The sequence below is a fragment of the Propithecus coquereli genome, unplaced genomic scaffold (assembly GCF_000956105.1).
Source record: "Propithecus coquereli isolate 6110/MARCELLA unplaced genomic scaffold, Pcoq_1.0 Scaffold36, whole genome shotgun sequence".
Lineage (NCBI taxonomy): Eukaryota > Metazoa > Chordata > Mammalia > Primates > Indriidae > Propithecus > Propithecus coquereli.
Window position 1 is genome coordinate 7,136,252 of NW_012149285.1, and position 10,503 is coordinate 7,146,754.

Genomic DNA, 10,503 nt, shown 5'->3' on the forward strand with positions numbered 1-10,503 from the left:
CACCAAACGTGTTTTTATTACCTGTTAGAATGTTCTTCGTTGTTATGGGCTGAATTACAAGAACTCAGGAGCACATTTACAGAGCGTGTTGGCCGTGCAGGGATTCACTGGCCCCGGCATCGCTGGCTGGCTGTAGGAAGTGCTGTGTGTGGAGCATGGTAGGCAGGAGATGAGATTGGGTGGGGACAGAGCAAAGGAAGGGCGTGACTCAGAAGAAATGGGGGAAGGCACCCACGGCAGAGAATGAGGCCAAAATACCAGGTAGTCCGGCCCTCACTTTCCCTGGAAAAAATCTTTCCATTGCTTTGATTGTCAGTCGGTCTCTTGAGTTCTTCGTCCTCGGTCAGGAGATCGTGCAACATCAGGTTGATTGGTTCAGAGGGCCAGAGACGGCCAGGATGTTTCCTGTTTGTTATTCAACTTCATTTCCTAAGGACTGAAGAGAAATAAAGAGATTTGGGACTCTTTTGTGAAAGATGATTTAGAAGGGGGTGGGCAGAAGGGAGTCATGCTTAGATTCCACCCCACCCTCAGAGCAGGGCACCCCGTGGTGGTTGAGAGGAGGATGGATACACTCATGAACAGATGGGTCATTTCTGGATTTGAGTGTTCTGTTTTTGCCATCGTCGTTTGGCTGTGGGTAGAGACACCTGGGTGGAAGGGAGGGGCCAGTCGGGCCTGTTGCTGTGTTTCGGGGCCACCTGCCAGATGTGTGTGATCAGGGCAGAGTCAGCCCTGTTGCAAGGGTGACCAACCATGAGAGTTTCATAGGTTAAAATAAATGCGGTGTTTGATTTGACTTTTAGAGTAGAGCTAAAGGGGATTAGCGTCTCAAAGTAGCAAATTAACCCCCAAAGGGCAAGAGGTGTGGTCGTTTTTATTTTGGGGTACATGCTGATGAAACATAGCCTGGGGTCACCCGTATTGTTTGGCCCCAAATATAGCTTAATAGAGAGAAGCCGTTTGAGTGGCTTTTCGAATCCTTATGCCTTTTTCAGAGGAAGATTGTTTCGGTCCCATAACCTAGTAAATGTTTACCGAGCACATGCTGAAGACGAGATACCGTACCTCAGTGTCTCAGCACCGTACTGTACTGAGGACGTAAAGACCAGTAAGATACAGCCCGTGCTCTCAGGGAACCGACACTAGAGCCCTCCAACGGCAAAGGATTTTTTGGAGGCTGGTGTTTGTTGGTGAGGCACTGTTCTAGGCTTTGGGTCACAGCAGTGAAGATCAAAGTCCCTGTCCTTAGAGCCTATATACTAGTGATGAGAGGCGGACAGCGTGCAGACCACCGCGGCTGGTCTCGGTGTTGGCAGAACACGGCGGAAATGCAGGGAGATGCCCTGCAACGTCACTGCCCAGCCATGCCCTCCCTCTGTGTGGGAGACGACTCTTCTAGATCAGCCTCTCGTGAGGGCACAGATGCCAGAGCGAGAACTTGTGGTCGAAAGGGAAATGAGGAAGGAGGAGAAGGAAAAACTGAAGTCCAACCCTGACCCTGCTCGCTGGCCGTGAGGAGGTCACTGCCAGGGGCAGGCAGCTCCCCAACCTGGAGATGAGAAATTGGTCAATGGGAAGGATTGTCATCAGGAACATCTTACTAAGATTTTGTCCTAGCCCATCGCTGTGTTATTCGTGCTGCTCGGTCCTTAGCCTCAGGGCGAGGGGCCAGAGGCAGGCACTTTTAATAACCAGCCCTCATCGAGACAGGTGACGGCCGTCAGCTCCTAGACAAAAAGAAGGAGCTTAGAGGACGACCCAAGTGAGCAGGAATTAACTGCAAGCTTTACCTTTTTATGAAAAGAATGAGATTGTTGCCTTAGATTTGAGGTGCCTCCAGGGTCGCCGCTGGGGCTTGCGTCCTCAGTGTGTGATTGCTCCGCTGGGTGCCCGCCTGGTCTCCCCTCTTCCAGCGAGGACCGTCAGCGTTGGGCGAGCGCTTACCTCTTGCCCGGAAGTGAGAGGAACCAGGTTGGGGGGTAAGGGAGGCTTGGGGTGGGCGGCGGCGGGTGGAGGCGCGTCTGGGAGGAGCGTGCGGTACACGGTGTGTGTGTGGTGTCCTGCCTCCCGCTGGCTTTGGAAAGAGACCTCCTTCTAACAGGGACCCCTCTGTTGTTGTGGCTCCGAGCTCCGACTTGAGAAGCATAGTTTCCCAGTGAGGCCACTGGATTCCTGACGTGTGACACTCCGGGGCAGCGCAGTGAAGGGCGCTGTTGACTGCCTGGGGGCTCCCAGACAGGGACCCCATTGTGAGTCACCCTGAACATGTGAGCTCCCTCCCCATGACTGGCGCTATTCTTAGAACCGTTCTCTGCTCCGGGGGACAAAGGTCACTGGGACCACATTTGGGTAGGAGGATGGGGCTGGGCCCAGGAGTGAGGGGCGGTGCAGGGAGAAAGGAGGAAGAGGCGCTCCGATTTTAGGGTATGTTGGAGCCAGGGCGAGGGATGGAGCCCTGCGCATTGGGCAGACCTGCGCTAGGCAGCACAGAAACACCCTCTGGAAGAGCGGTCACCGGGAGTGCTAGACTCAGTCACTGTGGGGAGTCTGGGGCCTGAGCACTGCTGGGCCTGGGCCTGGGGCTTGGCCGTGGCTGGCGGATCTGCGCAGCCAGCCTGCGCTCCAGCCCAGAGCTGCCGCTGAGCCTTGGGTTTCCAGGTGGCCCCGACTCCCCTCCAGACCTGAGGGGAGAGTGCTGCGTTGCATGGAGACAGGCCCTGGGTGTCAGACCCCTGCCCCGCCCTGTCCCACAGCCAGTGGGCTGCTGGCCCAGCGCTGGTGGCTGGGAGAACAGCGACATGCCATGTCTTTCCTACGTCTCTCGCTCCCCACAACGAGAGGGGAAGCTTGGGGAGGGGTCCTGTGTTCTTCTTGTTTCGTACCGTAAGGTGGGCCTTCCGAGGACAGCGTGTGTCGGGTAGCCGGGGGCTCGCAGGACCGGGGGAGGGAGGCCGGGGCTCCCATGGTGCCCACATCCTGCAGTGAAGCGAACCAGTTTCTTCCCCGTCGAGCTCCTGTACTTGCTCCAGGCGCCTGCTTTTCTCTGTATCCCTCCTCTTCCTCTCGATATGAATTGACAAAAAAGAGTTAAAGAACCCACCTAGGACCTGGGTTCCCAGTGCCTGAATTTGACACTTATACATTCCTCTGGACCGAGAAAAACTCATGCCGAGGAAAAGAATCCTCCCGCAGGGACTCACCCTGTGCCTGGGCCAGACGCAGCGACATGGGGGTCAGATGTGCAGACAGCAAGGGCTGGAGCAGGGCGCGCACCCCGCGACCGTTTGCCATTTCAGTTCGGGACATGGCACCAGCAGAAAAAACAGGAGTAACAACTCCGTCCCGAGGGCAGGGGACGGTGGTGAGCCCTTGGGCTCTGCTCTGCAGGAGTTTTCTGCCCGGCCAAAGACGAGGGCTTGCCCAGGTGGAAGGACCCTGATCTTCTCCCTTTCCTCAGCCCGGCATAATCAGCCCAGTCTCCCCAAAGAGATTTTAAGATGAATAGTGTCATGAGAGAGGTGCTAAGGTACGTAGTGTGAGGGAGAAATCATGAGCGACGTAGCTTAACAGCCACCACGCGGCGCCTGGCCAGTTGGGCTGGCAGCGTACCTGCGGAGGGGGCACCAAGGTGAGGAGGCAGCGCGGCCACTAGCGGTCAGACCAGCGGGGAGAGCCACCGGCTGCCAGTGTCCACGACTGCCGTGAGAGGTGGGGAGGAGAAGAGTTGCCGAAGCCAGGCCCTTCTGTCCCTCGGATCACTGCGTCCCGACAGGCCGTGGAGGTGCCAGGTCGTGTCCAGGGCAGTGCAGTGTGGAGATGAAGAATGTGGGGGCCGGACCGCCTGGGTTCTAGTCCTAGTTACTCCGCCGCTGACCGGAATGGCCTCGCACAGGTTAGACAGACACGCAGCTTGTCCGTTTGCTCTGCTGTACCGTGGTAGAAACTAGCGTGACGGCAGCACCTAGCCAGGTGACTGGCGAGGACCAAGCGAGGTGACCGTAAGCATCGCGCTCGAGTGCGCCGCGTGTAGGTGCGCAGTCAGCCACGGCTCGGGTCAGCTGCTTTCTCTCTCGGGGTCTTAAAGCATCTCGCCCCTCACGTCCAAGGTCTGCAGTCTGGACACACGAGAGGCCTCCTTCACGTGGCTTTTGGGGTAGGTGCTTTTTATTTACGTGTCTCTACTCAGGGGTCCTGTCGGTTGTCCACAGTCGTCGTGAATTTATTCAAAAAACCTGTGATGCCATCTGGGCTCTTGCAGCTGCGTCTCTTAAGAGAGAGTTGCCCTCTTAGCGCCCGTGCCCGTTAGGGTGGTTTCTCGGTGCATTCCTCATGTAATGTCACGTTTAGTCTTGTGAGCCCAGGCAGGAAGCGGTGGCTGGTGACTTTTCTTAATTCTTCAGAAACCTGCAAAAGGATCCGAGCTGTGGGAAGTTAAGGCTTTACCAGTGTAGACCTCTGGGCTTTGCTTCAAACGTTAATTGATTTTACAGACTTTCCCTGAGTCACTTTATTTTGGAATACGTATAAGGTGTTTCTTGCAAGATGGTTTTAAATAGCTAAAGGTAAACTCTCAGAAAGATGAAGTGGAAATATTTCATGTTTTATATTTAGCTTGGGGACTGCTGAGGAAGAGCCCTGGAAGCCACCATGAGGAAGCGCTTCCTTTGGCTGCGGGACGGTAACGCGTGTCATGGCTGCCTCCTCGTGTGGTGTCGGTGCGGGGTGGCCTGGCGCCTGGAGGCTCAAGGCCTGGGCACCAGACCGGCACCACCATGTGCTGGCTGCGCTGTGGAGCAAAGTGACGTCACTTTTCCTCACCAGCAGAATGGAAGCAGCGAGACCCCTGTGCCCACCTCACAGCAGGGGGCGGGAGTGGGTTTCAGGAGCAAGTAAAATGATCCATTTGAGGGGGCCTTGCAGAGGAACAAGACATAATGACAGATCACTCTTACAGACCATAAAGGCTATTTCTTTCTTTAGATTGACAGGGAGCCTAAAGCTTGCTTCCTGTTGAACATCAGTTTACTATGGATCAGACAAATTTGAAACGTGGGTTAAGAGTTGGAGCTAGAACATTGCACGCTTCATTCATCTACGAGGACGGGGTCTTTTCCCAGTCCTGTTCTGTGCGGATTGTTTATGAGATGGTGTTATAAGGCACAGTGTGGACATGTAACAAGCAGCATGGACTTTGGCCCCGTAATTGTCTCTCCAGCTGCACCCAGAAATTACATAATAGCATTGTCGTTTCAGAATAGAAAGTTATCCTGAGAGGAAGTCTGTGGGATAGAAGTCCTGTAGCATAGTGTAAACTGGCTGTCAAGAGTATGGAAGTCCCTTTAGAGCCAAGGTCTTGGCAGTGCTGATAGCTAAGACAAGAGAACTGTGTGTGTGCGTGTAAGTCAGAATATACTGAACCCATGAAGAATTCCTGACAGTCCTCATCTGACCTCTGAGAATTTTCTGGGTGGCAAATTAATTCCTCAAATAGTTATGTTTTTTTTTAATCAGCTGAATTTAAGATTCATGATGATGCTTTTTCTTTTTCCCTTAAGTTTGGGTGTTGCCTGTATGTGGCCTGGGAAGGCGGGGTGGTGGTGGAGAGAATATGACGATCGAAAGGACAGCTGACGGTGATTTCCGTGTGCAGAGACCCAAGAGTAGTGATCCTTCCTACTCACAAGTCAGAGGCCAAAGTCTCCCTCCTGCAGAGGAGTGCGTATGAGCTTTGGCTTCTGCTTGGAACTGGCGAAGACATTCATTCCTTAGTTAATCCTTTTCTCACTTCTAAAGGCAGAAATCATGACTGGCTGTGAAGGCACAGAAGATTACGCTGCCTTAGAATATCTCAGAGGATAGGGTTTTCTTTCTAGAGTTTGCTTAGCAATAAAATGGACTGACCCTAAAGTCAATCAAAATAGAGCCATTTATATATTTTCTTGTGTGCTTTTCTTTGGCGGGGGGGAGTTCTTCGTCTTTGCCGTCTGTTCGAGCACGTGACATTTCCTTCGGTATTTTCGCTACGTGTTGCCTTCCTTTTCTCCTGGCGAGAGCTGGCAGGAGGAAGGAGGCAGAGCCGTACGTGGGGATTAGTGACCGACAGGGGCCGTCTGGTGCAGCGATTCACAGCGGCTTGTGTTTCCAGGCAGCGGACCCATCCAGCTGTGGCAGTTTCTTCTGGAATTACTCACTGATAAATCCTGTCAGTCTTTTATCAGCTGGACAGGAGATGGCTGGGAATTCAAGCTCTCTGACCCAGATGAGGTAAGAAAGGAGTGGCTAGAGTGCGCTGCGTTGAGGAAGGGTCGGAGAGAACCCTGGGAAGGGGCTGTGTGGGGCTGGAGGACATTTTCTAGGATTGGGATCCCAGCTCTGTCACTTGCTACTTGTGTGACCTTGAGCAGGCAGCCGTGTCTGGGCCTGAGTTTCATCATGTAGAAAATAGAGAAAATATCTATGTTACCCATTTGTTACCCAGGATTAACTGGTATCATGCACATCAAGGGCCTGGCGCTTAGCCTTTTATCAGTAGAGGCGCCTTCCCTGACTTAGCGCTCTCCCTAGCCCCGTGGCCGTGAGTGTGAAAGGGGCCAGACAGTTCGAGAGGCCTTGGAAGACTGAGGCGATTCGTTCATTAATTTATTCTTTCGTTACACAAACGCCCATTGAGTGTGGTTCTGTGCCATGCCCAATCCCGAGGATGAAAAGCAATGAACAAGAGAGACAACATCTCTGTTCTGACAGACATGGGAAATATTTATGCCCTGCTGCAAAAAAACACTTCCTGTTGATGAAAGGCAGGTATGATTGCAGCTCAGCCCCTCCCTCCACGCCCTCCGTTAGCTTCACGCTTTCAAAGCAAGGAAATTCTACGAGTAATACGGAGAAAGAGGAGAGTCTGTACTGTGGCTTTTCTTTTGTTTTTCAAAATCAAATATTTAACCTCATTCAAAGTTCAGGTCACTGTGTTTTCCTCAACTTGACTACCATCCCTGCCCAACCCTTGAAAAATGGAATTCAGAAAAGATAGGTCAGAAAAATACCTTCCGTAGCTCCCTGGATCTCTGTCTCAGTTGAACGTCACGGGGCGCCATGGATGGGTTCAGTATAGGCATGTAACATGCATAGTAGGGTCACCCTATCGATTTTTACCTATTCTTTTTTCAAAAATTATAGGTGGCCAGGAGATGGGGAAAGAGGAAAAACAAGCCTAAGATGAATTATGAGAAACTGAGCCGTGGCCTGCGCTACTATTACGACAAAAACATCATCCACAAGACGGCGGGTAAACGCTACGTGTACCGCTTTGTGTGCGACCTGCAGAGCCTGCTGGGGTACACCCCCGAGGAACTCCACGCCATGCTGGACGTCAAGCCGGACGCCGATGAGTGATGGACACAGAAGGGGCCAGGGGAACCTTGCTGAGACCTATTGAAGGACAACCGCATTGGTCGGACTCTTAATTTTTAATTGTTATTCTATTTTTTATTTTCCAGAACTCATTTTTTACATTCAGGGGTGGGAGCTAAGTGAGCTGCAGCTATAATCGATTGTGCACGGTTGGAGAAGGAAAACTAGGACTTGTGGGGTGGGTGGGATAAGAAATTTTTGAGCAAATTTTCAGGAGAAAGAGAAAGAGGTCTTCTTAGAAGCTGGAAGGGTCTGGCTTAAGGGGGGACGAGACTAACGTGTCCATTCATTTTTAGAAAAATCATTCACCAAAAAAATGTGTCTTGAGTTATGAACCCATTAGCAAGAGTCATTGCCACAGCAAAAGTTGCCAGGCTGATGAAAGGAAATTAACTCGCTTTTGTTTGTAGATCTGGGAGGGCAGAAAGAGGGGGTGGGATAAAATATTTTTGGGGGAGGATGCCCTAAAAACTGAGAACTATTTACCTTTCACTCTTCTTTTGAAACAAAGATGGACTTCCATGGGGAGGGGGCCAACACAGTTTTTGTGTTAAAATTTATTTTATTAAATTTCGTGCCAGTATTTTTTTTCTTAAAAATCGTCTTAAGCTCTAAGGTGGTCTCAGTATTGCAATGTCATGCAAGTTTCTTTTTATTTGCCAGCTGAGGATTCTGTCACAGTGAAAGAAAACTGTTTATATAGACCCCACTGGAAAAGCAAAGCGCTGTCACTGAGATCAGGGATCCCAAATTCATGTGACTTACGTATGAAGGAAAAATTAATGTTGATTTGGGTATGGGGAACTATGCATGTGAATTTCATCTACAATTTTAAGAAACTTATTATTACACCGCTTGACTTGTTATTAGCAGATTCTCGGGGTTTGGACTTGATGTTGAGCTAAGAAGCATTAAGTCTTTGAACTGAATGTATTTTGCAGCCCTTTGAACCACATAAACATAGGAGCACTGTTGAAGTCATGGAAAGGAAATCAAAGGGGGAAGATTGGCTTGGTTCTTTCTTAGTTCTACACCTGTAACATAGAAGAGTTGGAGTAAAAGCTGTATGCGTGGGCATTACCCCTCAGGTCTTAAGAAACAAGTCCTGGATGCGTGTCGTTCCAAACTAACACTCTGTAACTTCTCTTTCATATTTTATTTTTTCCAGCATCCTTCGTTTTTCGCTCACATTCCCCCTCCTCCCCATTGTGCATTCAGTAGAGAGAAGCGTACAGCTTTCTGATTGGTGAGTGAGAGAGTGACTTCAGACAAGACATGAGTTGAAGAGTTGACCTTGCTGGGTTTTAGAAGTGGTGGAAATGAAGAGAGCATTTCAGTAAGATGGGACTTGGCTGTCTTTGGGAAGAGAAGAATTTAAACCAGTGGGGTAGGGTGTCAGGTGAGACTGTGCATGCCGGTACACGCAGCGTGAGGGCCTCGTGCTTGCGTCTGATGTCTTGGCCCAGGGTAAGTCAAGGTTAATTGCAGAAGAGAGGAATGGCTTGAAGGCAGAAGAAACAAGAGAAGGAGCTTGCATGAAGAAAGTAAGGTGTCCATGACATTTGAATATGTTTTGAGTTCCCCCAAAGTTCAAACACAAACATAGTCAACTGAGGTAGTCATCTTTCTGCTGGTTTTGAGGAGGGATCTGAAAATGGGATTTTGGAGGGAAACCGTCATCTACCTGGTGAGAGCAAGTGCCTAATACAATTAGAATCCCTCCCACTGTGTAGCTGCCCAGTTAAAAGGATGAGGAAAGAGCGGTGGCTTTTTGGACTCGGTGAGAGGGGAAGACACGTTCGAGATGAGCTGCTCAGGGCTGGCTCCTTTGGGATTTAGCTTTGAAATTGGAAGTACTAACCACCTTCTAGCATTTCTTCAAGAAAGCTGATTGTTTACTCCCAGATCCTCTTGCAGACCCCGAATTGTCAGGAACTTAGCTGTGTGGTTCATGAATGTCCTCACGCTGATCAGTTGGAGAGTCTACATGAAAAGCAAAGGCAAAATTATCCCAGCTGTGTATTTTGAACTTTTGGATGCAGGTGCCTTAATGAAGCTCTCAAAATATTTTAGGAGCTGCTCAGGGAGCGTTAGGTGGAACTGTTTGGACTACATTGTTTTCTCTTAGATTCTGTGATCTTTGTTGGGCACTGGCAGAGGGTGTGTGTGAGTGAGAGTGTGTGTGTGTGTGTGTGTGTGTGTGTGTATTTGCAGACATGCAAAACTGCAGCTGAAATAATACCTGAGTTTTCTAGTTAAGTCTTTCCACATTTCAGTAATGGGTGAGGGTAGAGCCAAGGCTGGGTATCAGTCATTGCTTGCTGTTTGCAACCAGGCATAAAATCACTTTCCTAAATCATCAGTCTTTCCTATTAAATCGATGCTGAAAACTCCCCTTCTGTGAGTCTGTCTAACCCTGCAATTCCTGGAGCAGATAAGATGTAAGAAAGTGCCTCCCAGTGTTCCTCAGCCTGCTTGTTTGCTAAGAGTCCCTTTTTCTCTAGGTCCGCCGCTGTCGGGATTTGTAGGTAGTGTATTAAGACAGCTTTGTGTATCTGGCCAGATGCTTTTTCTCCTTTTGTCCAAAGGCCAGAGACCATCCCAAGAAGAGTGGTGGGTGGTTTATACACTGGAAATGTAGCATAATTGTTGCATTTATGCTTTTTAAAAACACATGTTAACTTCAGAGGGAGGATGGGCAAATCTGGTCTAGCTGTGTGAAACCATTATTTTCCTGGAGATGCCTTAACCTATATTGGTTTTGGCTTTAGGGTTCAGAGTCACTTTTGTTCCCTTCTCCATTCAGAAGAGGGACTTCCCTGCACAGAGCCCTGATTTGTGGCCGTGGGGATTGGAGGTAGCATTCAAAGATCAGATGTGCTTTTCCTCACTTTGGAGACAAACACTCTGGGTTTTAGAGCATTAACCTGCCTAACCTTCATGGTGAAAAATACACCTTCTGTCTTCTAGTCATGCTGTGCATGCCGCTTTCTCTGTTGGGGTCTATATAAATTTGTTACGCTCTTACCTACATTCCAAAGAAGTTTCAAGGAACCATAAATATATGTATACATATACATATATAAAATA

At 49.9% G+C, this 10,503-nt stretch overlaps 1 protein-coding gene across 2 annotated transcripts in view; it reads left to right on the forward strand.

The window, feature by feature from the left end:
* Window positions 1-10,503, forward strand: part of ETS1 (v-ets avian erythroblastosis virus E26 oncogene homolog 1) — a 62,937-nt gene extending 52,434 nt beyond the window's left edge. The window contains exons 7-8 of one of the 2 annotated variants that reach the window (XM_012651663.1): window positions 6,149-6,267; window positions 7,180-10,503. In XM_012651663.1, the coding sequence (XP_012507117.1) occupies window positions 6,149-6,267; window positions 7,180-7,395 (335 nt within the window). In that variant the 3' untranslated portion in view covers window positions 7,396-10,503. The remainder of the gene's footprint in view (window positions 1-6,148; window positions 6,268-7,179) is intronic. The other variant, XM_012651664.1, reaches the window with a different exon arrangement.